The sequence below is a fragment of the Rhinopithecus roxellana genome, chromosome 10 (assembly GCF_007565055.1).
Source record: "Rhinopithecus roxellana isolate Shanxi Qingling chromosome 10, ASM756505v1, whole genome shotgun sequence".
Classification (NCBI taxonomy): Eukaryota; Metazoa; Chordata; class Mammalia; order Primates; family Cercopithecidae; genus Rhinopithecus; species Rhinopithecus roxellana.
The window spans coordinates 39,623,665-39,639,002 of NC_044558.1; the positions used below are offsets into that span (position 1 = coordinate 39,623,665).

Sequence of the window (15,338 nt, forward strand, 5' to 3'; positions counted from 1 at the left end):
CCTCCCTAGGATTTACATTATTTAGTACTAGTTTTTCCAGAGTTTCAGAGGAAAAAAAATTATTGATGCTTTTATATATGATAGATTTTTCTTTGAGAATGGCTATTGTTTGACTCCTAAAATCCTTGCTTTTCAAGTGGAAACATCCTTGGTTTCTTGAACTGTTTATCAGATGCCTTTTCTTTCTCCCCCAGAGCATTCGCTAGTTCCTATTTGGATAGACGCCAGCTTGTAAAAATTCTGCTTAAAGCATCATTTCCAAAAGCTGAAACCTGATATGGGTCAGTCCCTGTTTAACTTCCTTTCTGATGTGCTTTTCCTAGCTCCCCCTAGTTGCATCCTTTGATTCTCTCCTTTCCAGGATCATTCTTACTCTAGAGCCCAGCTTATAACAGGCTGCAAGCAGGAAGAATTTATGTAGCCTCAGTACCTCTGCTGGGTGGGGCTGAGCATCCCAGACCCATCCCAAGGTGTTGACCTAGGACAAAATATACTAGAGATAATCACTGAGCCTCTGGTTTGGGTCCTGAGTAACATCTGCTGCACACCTCCCTGGATTCAAGGTCTCCGTGCCAGTCCTGGGTTTCTAAATGTTCTGTTTGTTGTAGCATGTTCTCCTGAAGTGCTCCTGCTCTTGTAAAGAAATCCTATGGCTGAAGTTCCTTGTGTTCGTAGGACTATATTTATTCAAATGTCCGTTATGAGTCTTCTTCTTCTCCTTCTTCTCCTTCTTTCCTTCTCCTTCTCGTCCTTCTCCTCCTCCTTCTCCTTCTTCCTTTTCTTCTTCTCCTCCATCTCCCCTTCTTTTTCTTGCTTCTTGCTGAGTCTTTTCTTCCTCCCCTGTTCTCCGAGCTCCATCTTGTACCTCAAAAAAGGATGTCCTTCTCATTCGTCTTTCGTTCTCCTCTCATCCGCCCCTATATCCTCTCCCTCCTCTAATAGTCCCCCCCTCCGCCCTTCGAAGAAGGATTCTTCTTTCTCTCCTCCTCCTTCTCCCCTCCTCTTCTCCCCCTCCGCCTCCCTCCCCCTTCTTCTTCTTCTTTCTTCTTTCTCCCTTCCTTCGTCCTCCTCCTCTTTCTTTCCTTCCTCCTCCTCCTTCCCCTTCCCCCTCCCCCCCCCTTCAGCCATAGGATTTCTTTACAAGAGCAGGAGCACTTCAGGAGAACATGCTACAACAAACAGAACATTTAGAAACCCAGGACTGGCACGGAGACCTTGAATCCAGGGAGGTGTGCAGCAGATGTTACTCAGGACCCAAACCAGAGGCTCAGTGATTATCTCTAGTATATTTTGTCCTAGGTCAACACCTTGGGATGGGTCTGGGATGCTCAGCCCCACCCAGCAGAGGTACTGAGGCTACATAAATTCTCTCCCCCTCCTCCTCCTCCTCCTCCTCCTCCTCCTTCTTCTTCTTCTTCTTCTTTTCTTCTTCTTCTTCCTCCTCCTCCTCCTCCTCCTCCTTCTCCTCCTCCTCCTCCTCCTTCTCCACTATGCTCTCTTTTATAAGTTATGCTTCTTTGGGAAAAGAATCCTACCATCACAAACCCTGGCTGGATGACCTGGGGTCCCATAACACATTGACAAAAGCTACAGATGCTGAGTGACTTTCTCTTTGGATTTCAGGGATTTCCCACAAAAATTCCCTGTCAACATACTGATGGAATGCACCCCTTTTGGATTCTTGCTCATTATTATTTGTCTAGAGGTGTTGTATCATTCAGTGCATACTGCCTTTTTCATCCAGCTGTTACACCACTTTCAACAAGTCCTGACCAGCTTCTTCTTTAACTGCTCCTATCTCTGATGTAGTGACTTGACATCGTGACAAGTTTTAACCTTCCTCACTTCTACCCTCTCATCTGTGAGTATGTCTTTATGCCTCCCTAAGGAGTCCTGAGGTCTACCATATTCCAAATATGAACTGATCTGTAAGTGAGAATATAAATTTTATAGTGAAACTTACTTTACATTTGACAGAGGATATCTGTATCAGTTAATACTACTCAAGATTATGTAATCAGAAAGAATAAACAATCATGTCTACCATGGGAACAGGAAAGGAGGTTGTTTCAAGAGCACCCTCCTTGCTAGTACTGACCTTGAAACAAACTGACATTTCCAGCTCTCTGTCATATAAACATCTGTTAAGTAATGTTTTTGTGTAACTCAGTCTTTGGACCTAAGTATAAGACTTCATATCTGCCTCAGTTGAATTTGTTAGTTTATCTCTGTTATTTAAACTATCTTTGAAATTTGACTGTTCTCCAGCATATTAATCATCACTCCTAGCTCTACATAAACTACAGAATTGGAAAGGTATTTTTTCTATTTATTCAAATCATTGATAACAATGTTGAACAGATCATGTTCCCGTAAGAGCATAACGGAAACAACACCAACAGCAAACAATGAAAACAAAAACAATAAAAGCAAATGCATTATTGAGTGCTTTCTTCAACCTGGGAGTTCTTATCTTTACATGGATTTTCTCATGTTTATCTTTATGATAATTCTGCAAATTAAATGCTATTATTAGCAACTGTTATTATCTGTATTTTACAGATGAACAAACTTTGACACAGAGGTTAAATTAATGTGGGCAATAAACATGATTACCTGCCCGGTAAATGAAAATTCTTTCAGTATCTTGGCATTGCAATGTATCAGAGCTGGGAAAACCACTCAGTCTTGGTTCTGTTGTTTTCAGCCATTTTTTTCCTCCCATTTCTACACGAAGTGTTTTCCCTCTAATAGAGCAGATGGAAGCAAGATGAGGGATAATTATCTTTCTTTCTCCTATCAAATAATATTATGTGCCACATGCCCTGATTCTTGGGGTTATCATTTCCTTGTTTTTCTTCCTGAAACATGGCTATGAACCCTCCTTCCTCTCTTTTTTAGTGTTTTTTCCATGAATCAGTTTATTCTGGGGTTATAACTTTCCTGACATTCTAAGAGCTTGATTTTTCACTTGTGTTCCATCCCATATTTTAAAGATGTTCATAAAATTCAATCTTATTGGAGGCTCCTTGAGCATCTATTTTGGTCTTTGCAATATCTCTCATCTTTTTTCTCCTCTCTTTCAAAAGTGATCAGAGATCATGGAGTGGAAATTTCACTTTTAAAACTTCACGTGTCTTTTGAGCAACAATTCTTTGACTCTCTTGTCAAAGAATTCTTTGGAAACCTTTTTGACAATATCTAAGTTACATAGATCTGACTCTCTTTTGTCATTAAAAACTAGTAGGTGAGGCTGGGCACGGTGGCTCATGCCTGTAATCCCAACACTTTGGGAGTCTGAGGTGGGCAGATCACGAGGTCAGGAGATTGAGACCATCCTGGCCAACATGGTAAAACCCAGTCTTTACAAAAAATACAAAAATTAGCTGGGCGTGGTGGTGCATGCCTATAATCTCAGCTACTCGGGAGGCTGAGGTAGGAGAATCGCCTGATCCAGGGAGTTGGAGGTTGCAGTGAGCCAAGATCGTGCCACTGCACTCCAGCCTGATGACAGAGCAAGACTCCATCTCAAACAAACAAACAAACAAAAAAACTAGTAGGTGAGTTTTTCATCTTCCCAACTTCTTCAGATTTTTGAGTCTGCAACTCCATTTTTCCATCATTAATGTAAAGATCAAAATGAAAAAAATCCTTAATTTTTACTTCTATATAGGGAAAAGTGAAAGGTGACTTACATGGTATTTTAGCATAATAACCATTTTAATAATGATTTCAGAAGATTATAATTTAATGTATTGCCAATGTTTTTAATCTTCTTACTGACTGCTTCTCATTCTACCCTTTATCAATAGTTTAAATGCTGTGGTTTGATCAACGGAGCTGCTGATTGGGGAAATAATTTTCAACAATATCCCAACTTATGTGAATGTCTAGATACACAGAGACCATGCACCAACTATAATGGAAAACTAGTTTACCAAGAGGTGAGAACTAAATCACATTTGATAAAATAAGCAATTTTGTTACTTTCTTTTCACAATTAAAGTCCCTACAAAAAATTAAAATGTATCAAGTACAATGGGAATCATGATATAAAAATCTCAGAAATTTCCCGAATTAAAAAAATCCTTATTTAAAGATAAAAGCAGATAGACTTCATTTATTCTATGAGTCTGGCATAATTTAAGTCCAATCTTAATAGGTCAAAGAAACATTCTGCTGCAATGGGAGGCAAAGTACAAACTAACATAAAAGTTTATTTTGTCCTCTCTTTGGTCATCTTAATCATTACTCTCCTTTATTTTTTCCTACTTTAACATGACTTCTAGAAAACAATATTTTCACTTTAATTTTCAAAGTCAATGTTTTTTGTTTTCTGATCAAATTTCCTTTTCTCAAGAAATGAGGTTTCTTCTTTCTCAAAATTTAAAAAAAAAGAACTCCAAGTCCTTCCCAATACGTTTAAGGGTTTAGGTTCTCTATGTTATTGACAGCTACCAATTTACCTAGTTATTGCTGCAATTGAGAAGTTACCTTGAACATTTAAAGTCAATTTAAAAAGACAGGTTAATCTTTTATGTGTTGTAGAGGTCATATTTATGTGACCTGTGAATGTCAGTACGTGGGTGTCCTAGTTCTTCTTATTGATCAATTCATCAAATACTTATTGACCACCTTCTATGCACCAAGCCTTCTACCAGTCACTGGAAATTCATTCCTGAACAGAGCACAATGTCTGCACTCATGGAGCTGATGCTTAAATAAGGAAGAGAGAAAGATAATTAGGCAACTTCAATCCAATGGTCTACTAGTATTTCATGGATAGAGATGGGCGCAAGGTGTTATGGGACCCCATCTCACTTAGTCTGTGGGGTTCCGGATATGGCTTCATGAAGAACATGACATCTGTCCCTTCATCAGTTGTTCCTTCTGCTTAGAAAAAAATGTGTTCAAAAATTACAATTGATATTAGTATTTCACTTATTTGCTGTTATTCTTCAGTGCCTACTACATGTCAGACGGAACCTTGCTAGGGTTAGACATGCCTCTGAATCCTCTAGGAGATTACAGTCTAGTTGAGAGGCAGATACATTAAAAGCCACTATACATTCACAATGAATTAATCTTAATATTTATAATACCCAAAGATTATTTTCAATCTAGAATTGTTTTGATTTAGTAACTGCTACTGACATTAATTTATAAAAGGAAGTAGAAAGTATCTCAGGGGAAACTACCCTCTCCTTGACTATTTATCTTTTTCACTGATGTTATCAAAATTAAAGAGGCTCTTCTCTGAAGGGGAGTTGCTGTCATTAATACTTAAAGTATGTCACTAAGATTTAAAATAACTCAATAAGTAATCTACCAGACTACAGTGTTATACTGCGTTTTTCCTTGTCACAATAATATTACTACAAAAAGTTTGATTCTTACGTTTTATATTCTCCCTGCTCCCCTCCTCCCTACCTAATGTTAGTGACATAATATTTACAAGGAAAAGGGGAAATAAATATAATGTAAATGAAGATAGTTTCCACTTAGGATAATGAGGAAATCAGTAAATTCAATTGCAGATTGCTATTTGTCTCCTGTTCAAATTCAACTCAAAGATGTTTTTCCTCAAGACAGATTCTGAAAAACCCCTGGAACTATCCTAAAAACACTACTAGATAGTTTCTGTAAGTTCACACATAATTCTGCTGAATATAGGCTGATAGCTACACCAGTTTCCCAAAAGAAAGGTTGTAAATTCATAAAATACTTCCATCTGCCATGTGTAAGTTGCAAGAAGTCTGGTAAAATGAAAAATATGGAATAGCCATAATTCACGTTTCTTTTTTTTCTCTTCCTTCTGCCCAGATAACCTTATTATCTTAGGGGAAGAGGAAGAGAAAAACCCCTGAAACATAATGAATGTGACTCAGTAGATATAATCATTAATGTCATCGTTAACCTAAATGACATAATAATTTCCTTGAATGTTTACCACTTTGGGTTAAAGGTGAATGGAGAAATTACAGTCAGGAATGAAGGGGAAAAGATGACTTAGCCTTCTGGAGAACTTTTATTTTATTTAACAAATAGCAATATTTTGTTGGCCCTTTGCATATATATGACCATCCAAGGGATAATATATTTCAGGGCAGTACAAAAATAACACTATTATATTGTGTGGTCTTATTCCATTTTAAAAATTCTTCCCATAATTTACGATTCTTGAAGTTACTAGGTCTAGTCCAAAATGTTTTAAGCATGAAAACGCATGCTGGATTGTATACATTTCAAAAATGTAGCAGAGAGGCAACTTCCTAAATTCTCTTTTTTATCTAAAGTAATGGCATAATGGTAGACATAGTAAGTTTTTTTCTTTTTAAGATAAAAATAGTCCTGATAAATATTAAGGGATTTTGAAAATGTCTTGTTTTTTTTTTTCCGGCGGCGGTGACCTCAAGCCTGTTATCCCCACACTTTCAGAGGCTGAGGTGGGTGGATTGCTTGAGCCCGGGAGTTCAAGACAAGCCTGGGCAACATGGCAAAACCCTGTCTCTACAAAACACAACAAAAATTAGCCAGGCATGGTAGCACATGCCTGCAGTCTGAGCTACTTGGGAGGCTTAGGTGGGAGGATCACTTGAGCCCAGGAAGTCAAGGCTGCAGTGAGCCAAGATCGCGCCTCTGCACTTCAGCTTCAGTGCTGGAGGGAGACCCTGTCTCAAAGAAAAAAAGAAAGAAAGAAAGAAAGAAAATACCTTGTTTTAAAAATGAAAATTTGCAATATTATTAGCTAAAATCTCAACCAGGAACCTTTCTGTTGTAGATTACAAACCTAAAACATCCTTAGTCAAGGTGGTATCAGCTCTAAAATGAATAAAGTTAAGATAAAATTATCATTTATACTTTTATGTTATAAAATGTATAGCTCTATCAACTATAAAATTTATAGTATAAATTATAAAATCTATCACTTGAGGATATGTTGGTGAAAAATCATTTATAATTATTAATTCCTAGATTCATCAGTTAGGCAGTCAAGCAAAATTTTGTTCCTCAGTTGCTTTTTAATGTATAAACAAACCACAACAGTTACAAACTTTTGGAGCAAGGGTGAAGCAGGGAGTGGAAGGAATAACCCAGTTCCTTGTTGTTAAGTGTTTTTCTTGTTAGCAATGTAAAAAGTCAAACAAAAGAATAAAAATTTTGATTAATATAAGGTCGAACTTTTCTGAAGTAACTTTTAATTTTTTTTTTTTAACAGCCCTGTATTTCTTCCATAAGAGACTTCTTGGTAAAAAATTTGATAATAGTTATTGGAATAGCATTTGGACTGGCAGTTATTGAGGTACAGTATAATCTTGTATTATTGACTCTTTTATTCTCTTGCTTGTTCATTAATTTTAAGAAATATTGATGGTAAACAAACAAACACAACAACCATAAAAAAACGCAGATGCTTTAGAAAAGCACTGGATGCTAAAGGCTCATCATCTCCCTCAGTCAGCCTGAGTCTGAGGAGGAGATTCCTGTCTTAGGAAGTGAGCAGGGCTGAGACTCTTGCTTTTGAATGACCTCTCTACCGGGAAAAAGATGGAATTAATTTTCACATAGTTCTTAGTGCCAGGTATATTCTTCCCACTGAAAACTAGCACAGGGGTTAAAATTTTCCAAAGTTAGAAGAAAAAGCACCAAACAAAGCAAAATACGACCTTTACAATTTCTTATTTCTCATCTTGATTTTGAAACAAAATAAAAACTGAACTCAAGAATGTGAGAAGCTGTTTTCTTGTTACTTGTTATTACATTCTAGAGAAATCCAAGAAGTTCTAAAAAGTAGAAGTAATTACCTCTGATATCCTCAGCTTAAGTATTGTTGACTCACTTGGAGAAATTTTCAAGGAAAATTGAGGCTTATATATTACTTTCATCACTTTAATTATTGATGTTGGAAAAATATCCCACATAGGATTTTTGTCTTAATGAACTTTCTTGGCATGTTTTTAAAAAAAAAAAAAAAAAAAAAAAAAAAAAAAAAAAAAAACACCTGAAAGACACTTTTCACATGACTTAAATTTGCCAAGAATATGAATTAAAACTGCTTCAGAGAAGCATTTTGGAATCATCCCAGATCTTGGGTAATTTTGATATCAAGTAGATCAAATTCACTCACAATCCTATTCCAGGACATTAGCAAGAATGTTTATAATATGAAGTATCTCCCTGGTTAATGCCTGTGAGAGCTGGTTAGCTCAGCTGAGTGACTTGTGCTTCATGCTCATGGAATGCTGTGCAAGGTACTCCTTGGGCTTTCTGGTAATATTCTACCTCTTACTCGTGCCACATCACTGCCAGAAAGAAATTTTAACTGAGAATGAAGCAATTTGGTGTCCTACGTGGTTCTTTAGTTTGCTGGTGGAATTTCCCAGGCAACTATTAGAGAATGGTTAGGGACTATTAACAGCAAATTAAACTGTGGGTTATTACTTTCTTGTCATCCAAATGAATAGGTATAAATATGAAGCATTCTTTGTTGGTAGGTTATGGCTATCTTTCTTTAGGTCTGATATATGTTCAGAGTCAAATAGTGCTATGGATTAGGTCTATTTCTCTTGATTCTGCATTTTGTAAGATGTATTTTGTTTCTCTGCTTTGTATTCTGGGTTTATGCTAATTTAGAAATAAGGACTAATGGCCATGAAGATGAGTAAGAAATGAATGATTTAAATGAATCATTAGTGATTTTAAATGAATGATTTAAATGTATGAGACAGCATGTTTTAAATGAGATATTTAATATAAGAGTTATATTTCATGTTAAACTCAAGTTTTGACAATTGACTATCACTAGCTCAAATCACAGATGCTCCTCAGTTAGCAAAACCAGAAAAAGTAAGGACATACTTGATTGGGGAGATTGATGAAATACTTTGTGTCATAGTCAAAGGCATTTTCAAGAATTTAAATACATCTAGTGGAAAATAAGATTACAAAAAGATTAATGCATTTCAGTATTTTATGAAATTGGTATATTCCATGTATTAATTACATGTTTAAATATTTTATTGGTTCTTCTAAAGACATATTCAGAGAAAAATAGCTTAATACAAACATTCTATACAGTAATTTATAGGTATGAAGTGTTTGTGGTACTATCATAAAACATAACCGTTTTTGAATTAGACCAAATTAATTGTGATTTCTAGACTATCTGCAGATATGGTAAATAGTTGGTTCAAGTAACTGAACTTTTTAAAATTGTTGTTCAGTTCCTCAATCTAAAACCTACCCTCCCTCTTTTAAAGGGAAACAAATCATTTTATATTCCATCTTCCTTTATTCAAAAAGTAGATTGGAAAAGTCTTCTGATACCCAGTCTATAAATTATGTATCCCCAAAAAAAGCATTTTATAGCTCATCTTACAGTCATTAGTACAAGTTTTCTATTGCTCTTTGACTTGGCCTATCTCCCTTCTTTGTTTCCAAAGTTCAAGTTAAAAAAAAACACCAAGATACAAAAACAGAAAATCTCCTCTAAAAAATACTTTTAAGAAAACAGAAGCAAATATCTTCCTGCAGAAAATATGTTCAGATTATCTCCACAGAAAAATCATATAAAAAAAGACTGTCCCATATTTAGACCTTATGTTAGTATGTTTAGGCATAGGTTTTAGTGAGATGGGCCAATATTTGTTTCCAAAGCTCTGTTAAGATTATATACCTAAGGGATTCTTCTCACATTGAATGCTAAAAATTATGCAAAATACCTTATTCTGCAAGAAAAATTTATCTATAGACATTTTTGGAATTCTCATTATTCTAGCTTAAAACAACCAGACTATCATATCTTTCCTCATTTGACTATAGCAACTTACAAGCACAAAAAATGATCAGCACTTTCCTTGCTTTAATAAAAAAAGAAAAACTACACACTGAGAGCCATCACTTTGTAGGATAGAAGTTATCCCAACAGGAGGTCCTAGAAATAAAGCAGTTAAAAGAAAAATGATAATTTTGCATGTTTTTAGACTGCTGCATACCTCTTAGCAAATTTATCATGAGTCTTGGCATACATTATAAAATGACGAATCTCTTTTAATTGTGTGCTATTTTTTTGAACAATGATAAATGTTTTTTTCAGGGACAATGAAATGCAAGAAAGTGTGATATTAACTGTCTAGTCTGCTGATAAATGATGGGCTTCTATTTCAAGGATGTAGCAGTGAAAGATGATAGTTGTCTTATCCCATTATTTTTTCCCATTAAAAAAAGTTCTTTCTTGATACTTGTCCCACAGACTTAAGGATCAGCATCAAGGCAAAAAGACTAAATTTCGGTCTTGAATTGTAGAATATTTTGAATGGAAATTATTACTTTTGCAGAGAATTGGTGTCAACCATTTTAAGAAGGAAGAAGTATTGGTTAGCAGTTCTCATTTGAATTACATTTCCAGTGAAGTGTTAGTAAGCAGAAAGTCTCAACACAGTAGAAGCATTTAAGTTGACTCAGCACAAATGGCACTTTGCCTTCCTCCATCCTCCCTTCAAAGGGGGCTGGTGGGGAAGGAAACTTTCTATTGGTAATGCACACAGGTCCTGTCTATCATTTCTACGTCAAAGACATAGCGTGTAAGTCACCAACTGTAGAGCCAATTAGAGCAAATTTTGGGGTCCCTCATTCTTGGGAGAGCTACTTGAGATGGAAATTATGCCCCAGATTTTCAGTTGTGCTTTTTCAGTTCAAAAGAAATTCCTGAATTAAGCTATTCCCTATAGTTTAGAAGCTTTTTTAAAAAAAGAGTTACTTCATTTTTGTATTCCTCCTGAAAATGCCTAAAACTACAGCAGGAAAAATTCTAGAGTCCTTGATTTTTATGCAGATGATTTAAACCAGATGATAATAACCTTTTTATGGAAGCAGTACGTTTATTTAGCCCCCAGGGACCTGAGATCCCCAGTGCTCCAGAGGAGACGCTCTGCAGAAGAATGTGTGTGTTCCAGGAAAGGGAGTGGGTCTTCTGGTGGCAGCTGCCACTGTGCGGTTATATAGGGCCAGTTAGATAGAGGCTGATTGGCCAGCTAAAAAATGCTGATTAAAACACAAAAAAAACTTAGCGTTTGCGGTGCTCTTCTGTCCCATTGGAACCTCTAATTTTCCAAGAGAGATGACTTAGATAGGATTGGAACTGTCAGTATACAAAATCTTTTCATATATAATGTTCTTTCTGTTTATTTATAATGTGTCCAGTGTTTTCCCTTCAATTCCACGTTAATCCTCTTATTTTGTTCTCTAGATACTGGGTTTGGTGTTTTCTATGGTCCTGTATTGCCAGATCGGGAACAAATGAATCTGTGGATGTGTCAAGCTATCGCCAGTCAAACCCCTTTAAAATGTTGCTTTGGCTTTGTAAATTTAAATATGTAAGTGCTATATAAGTCAGGAGCAGCTGTCTTTTTAAAATGTCTCAGCTAGCTAGACCACAGATACCTTCTAGACATATTGAACATATTTAAGGTTTGAGGGATATAAGGGAAAATGATATGAATATGTATTTTTACTCAAAATAAAAGTAACTGTTTATGTTGGTGCTTTTCTATGTCTGATCCTTGTGTTCAGGTGGTACAGTACTTAAAATGTTCTTCTGGAGCCACCCAGTGGAATAATCATCTCCAAGCTGACAGGGCCACAGATAGTTAAGACAGTGGATCTGGGGTTTTTCAGAAATGATACTCTTTTATGTGATGTATCAACCATTGGTGATACGATTGAATCAAGTCTAAAATGATCCAGGTAAAAGAGTCACCATCTCTTTTCTATTTATGTCACTACTAACAGTATCTCTCTTTTGCTGCGTGTCTATTGTAGGAACAAAAAGGTCTGAGTGCTCAACACCCAGCCATTGCTTCTCTGGTACCCGTCTGGATCTTCCTCTCAGACACGACAGTTATAACATGTTTTTCTTTCTAGTTCTCAGAAATATTTAACATTTTTGCTTTTTATAGAAGTATAATATACAGACAATAAAGTCAATTCTTAATGTATAGCTCTGTGAGTATGTGTACATCTGTGTAAGGACTAAGATCAGAGTTGGGCACAGTGGCTCATGCCTGTAAGCTCAGCTACTTGGGAAGCTGAGATAGTAGGGTCTCTTGACCCCAGGAGTTTGAGACCAGCCTGAATAATAGTGAGGCCCCCATCTCAAAAAAAAAAAAAAAAAAAAAGAAGATACAGAATATTTCTAGCACACCAGAATGCTCCTTCATGCCTCCTCTCAGTAGTGGGCTGTATTTGGCTCACACCGACTTGCTGAGCAGATTGTACACATATACACAAAAGTTTTGTACACAAAGTTCTTCCCAACTTTGTGTTCAGTAACATGACATTGGTACCTTGAAATCTACCATGCTCGGAGTATTTATGCCATAGATACCGACAAATGCTGTGAATTCAGAGCTTTTCTTTCTTTTCTTTCTTTTTTGGAGAGCTGGTTGATAAACATTTACCAATACACTGCCCCTCTCTGTAAATACTTCCCTAAAGGTAACCACTTTTCTGACTTCTGTAACATAGACTCATTTTGCCTGTTCGTGAATTTTCTCTAAATGGAATAATAAAGTGTGCACTCTGGCTTCTGTGACTCAACATTTTGTGTGTGAGAATCAACCATTTGTTGCATGTAGCTATAGTTTATTCTAATAGCTATGTAGCATTTCACTGTGTATGAATATATCACAATGTGTATATCCATTCTTCTGTTGATGGGTATATAGTTTGTGTTCAGTTTGTCATATTATAAATAAAGCTTCTATAAACATTCTTTTATATGTCATTTGGAACATATATGTACTCATTTCTGGCTATATATGCAGGAGTAGAACTGCTTTGCATACATATGTTTACCTTTAATACATTCTGTCAAGAAATTTTCTAAAGTTCCTTTTTTTTGAGACAGAGTCTCACTCTGTGGCCCAGGCTGGAGTGCAGCGGATATCTCAGCTCACTGCAAGCTCCGCCTCCCGGGTTCACGCCATTCTCCTGCCTCAGCCTCCTGAGTAGCTGGGACTACAGGCGCCCACCACCACACCCAGCTAATTTTTTGTATTTTTTAGTAGAGATGGGGTTTCACCATGTTAGCCAGGATAGTCTCGATCTCCTGACCTTGTGATCCTCCTGCCTTGGCCTCCCAAAGTGCTGGGATTACAGGCATGAGCCACCGCACCTGGCCTTTCTAACGTTCTTGTGCTAATGTATGCTGATACTAGAAAAGTATAATAGACTCAGTCGCATTTTCTGAGGAAGAGAAATATTATGGAAGGCAGTTCTTGTCAAGCTGATTAGAGTGGCAGCCAAGCAGTAGGAAACTTGGGGGAGCTTTGGGCTGGGTTAGGCACCCTTATTCTGTGCTTCCCTATTAGTGATAAAAATAGCGGCTAGGTGAGGTGGCTCACACCTGTAATCCCAGCCCTTTGGGCGGCTGAGGTGGATGGATCACGAGGTCAGGAGATCGAGACCATCCTGGCTAACACGGTGAAACCCCGTCTCTACCGAAAACACAGAAAATTAGCTGGGTTTGGTGGTGGGCGCCTGTAGTCCCAGCTACTCAGAAGACTGAGACAGGAGAATTGCTTGAACGCGGGAGGCAGAGCTTGCAGTGAGCTGAGATCACCTCACTGCACTCCAGCCTGGGCGACAGAGCGAGACTCCATCTCAAAAAAAAAAAAAAAAAAAAAAAGCTATCCTTCTTTGAGTACATGTCATCTTCCAGGAACAATACCCAAATCTATGCTTTTATTATCTTATCTTTTTTTTTTTTTTTTTTTGAGACGGAGTCTCGCTCTGTCACCCAGGCTGGAGTGCAGTGACGCGATCTCAGCTCACTGCAAGCTCCGCCTCCCGGGTTTACGCCATTCTCCTGCCTCAGCCTCCCGAGTAGCTGGGAGTACAGGCGCCCACCACCTCGCCCGGCTAGTTTTTTGTATTTTTTAGTAGAGACGGGGTTTCACCATGTTAGCCAGGATGGTCTCGATCTTCTGACCTCGTGATCCGCCCATCTCAGCCTCCCAAAGTGCTGGGATTACAGGTTTGAGCCACCGCGCCTGGCCTATTGTCTCATTTTTAATCACTATATCCTTATGAGGTAGGTACTATTATCATTCCCATTTCACAGGTAAGAACACTGAGGCTCAGAGGAGATAGATAACTTTGCTCAGAGTCCATTAGTAATTGGCAGAACAGGGAATCAAACCCTGTCAAATGTGTCCCAAACCCTGACTGTTGATCATGTTAGCTTTCCCATAATAAAGTTATCAATAAAGTTGCCATATTTTATTATAATTACCCATTCATGTGTTTGCCTCTGTTAGCATCCTCAAACTCTTTGAAGGCATTGATTGTTTTTTCTTTGTCTTTATGTCTCCAGTACCTATTCTTGTGCTTGGCATGTAATAGACACTTAACAAATTGTAGCCAAAAATAATAGATTTATTGAGAGCATACTGTATGCCCACATATATTCTAACCACTTTACATAGAGTCATTCATTTAATTCAGAACAGCCCTCTTAGTTTGATACTATTACTAGACCAATTTACAGATAAGGAAAGCAGGGCTTGGAGAGATTAACTTTTTTTAGGTCATGTAGCTAGTAAGTGGAGGAGTTGTAATGCAGTCTAAGCGACTCAAAATCCATGCTTTTTACATCATACCATTTTGTCATATGTTACAGTGTTATTGGGCTAGATAAGAAAATGAATATTAACATGTCTTTTGCATAATGTCGGGTACATATTGCAGGCTCAACAAATATTATATAGTATCAATGATATAAAGAGCTTGTATCAGTCAGGGTTGACAGAAAAATAAAAACCCTCCAGCTATTTCAAACAATGAAAAAATTATACAGGGAACTCCTATATTAGTCAGCTTGGACTATCATAACAAAATACAGCTGACTAGGTAGCTTAAACAACAGATTTTTTTTTTCTCAGAGTTCTGGAGTCTGAGAAGTCAAGGATCAGGGTGCTGGCCTCTTCAGTTCCTGGTAAGGGCTCTCTTCCTGACTTGCAGTTGAACTTCTTGCTGTGTCTTCACAAGGTAAAAAGAGAGAGAGTATGTGCGCTCTGTTGTGTCTTCTTATAAAGACAATAATCCTATCAGTCCAGGGTTCCGCCCTTATGACCTTATTTAACATTAATTACTTTCTTACTCCAAATGCAGCCACAGTGGGGGCTTCAACATACGAATTTTAGGGGGAAACAATTCAATCCACAGTAACTGCTTACAGAGGTGATGGAAAAAGTAAGAAGCCAATTAGGAGGCAAGGTAAACCAGAGATTAGCAACAGTAGGGGTTGCAACTACCCTTAGGACTGGAGAAACAGAGAT

The 15,338-nt window shown here is 37.3% G+C and overlaps 1 protein-coding gene across 1 annotated transcript in view; it reads left to right on the top strand.

The window, feature by feature from the left end:
- The window catches only part of TSPAN8 (tetraspanin 8), a 31,886-nt gene extending 20,343 nt beyond the window's left edge, over nt 1–11,543 (top strand). The window contains exons 6-8 of the mRNA XM_010369878.2: nt 3,813–3,944; nt 7,220–7,303; nt 11,249–11,543. Of these exons, the coding sequence (XP_010368180.1) occupies nt 3,813–3,944; nt 7,220–7,303; nt 11,249–11,302 (270 nt within the window). The 3' untranslated portion in view covers nt 11,303–11,543. The remainder of the gene's footprint in view (nt 1–3,812; nt 3,945–7,219; nt 7,304–11,248) is intronic.
- Nucleotides 11,544–15,338: the final 3,795 nt, after the last annotated feature.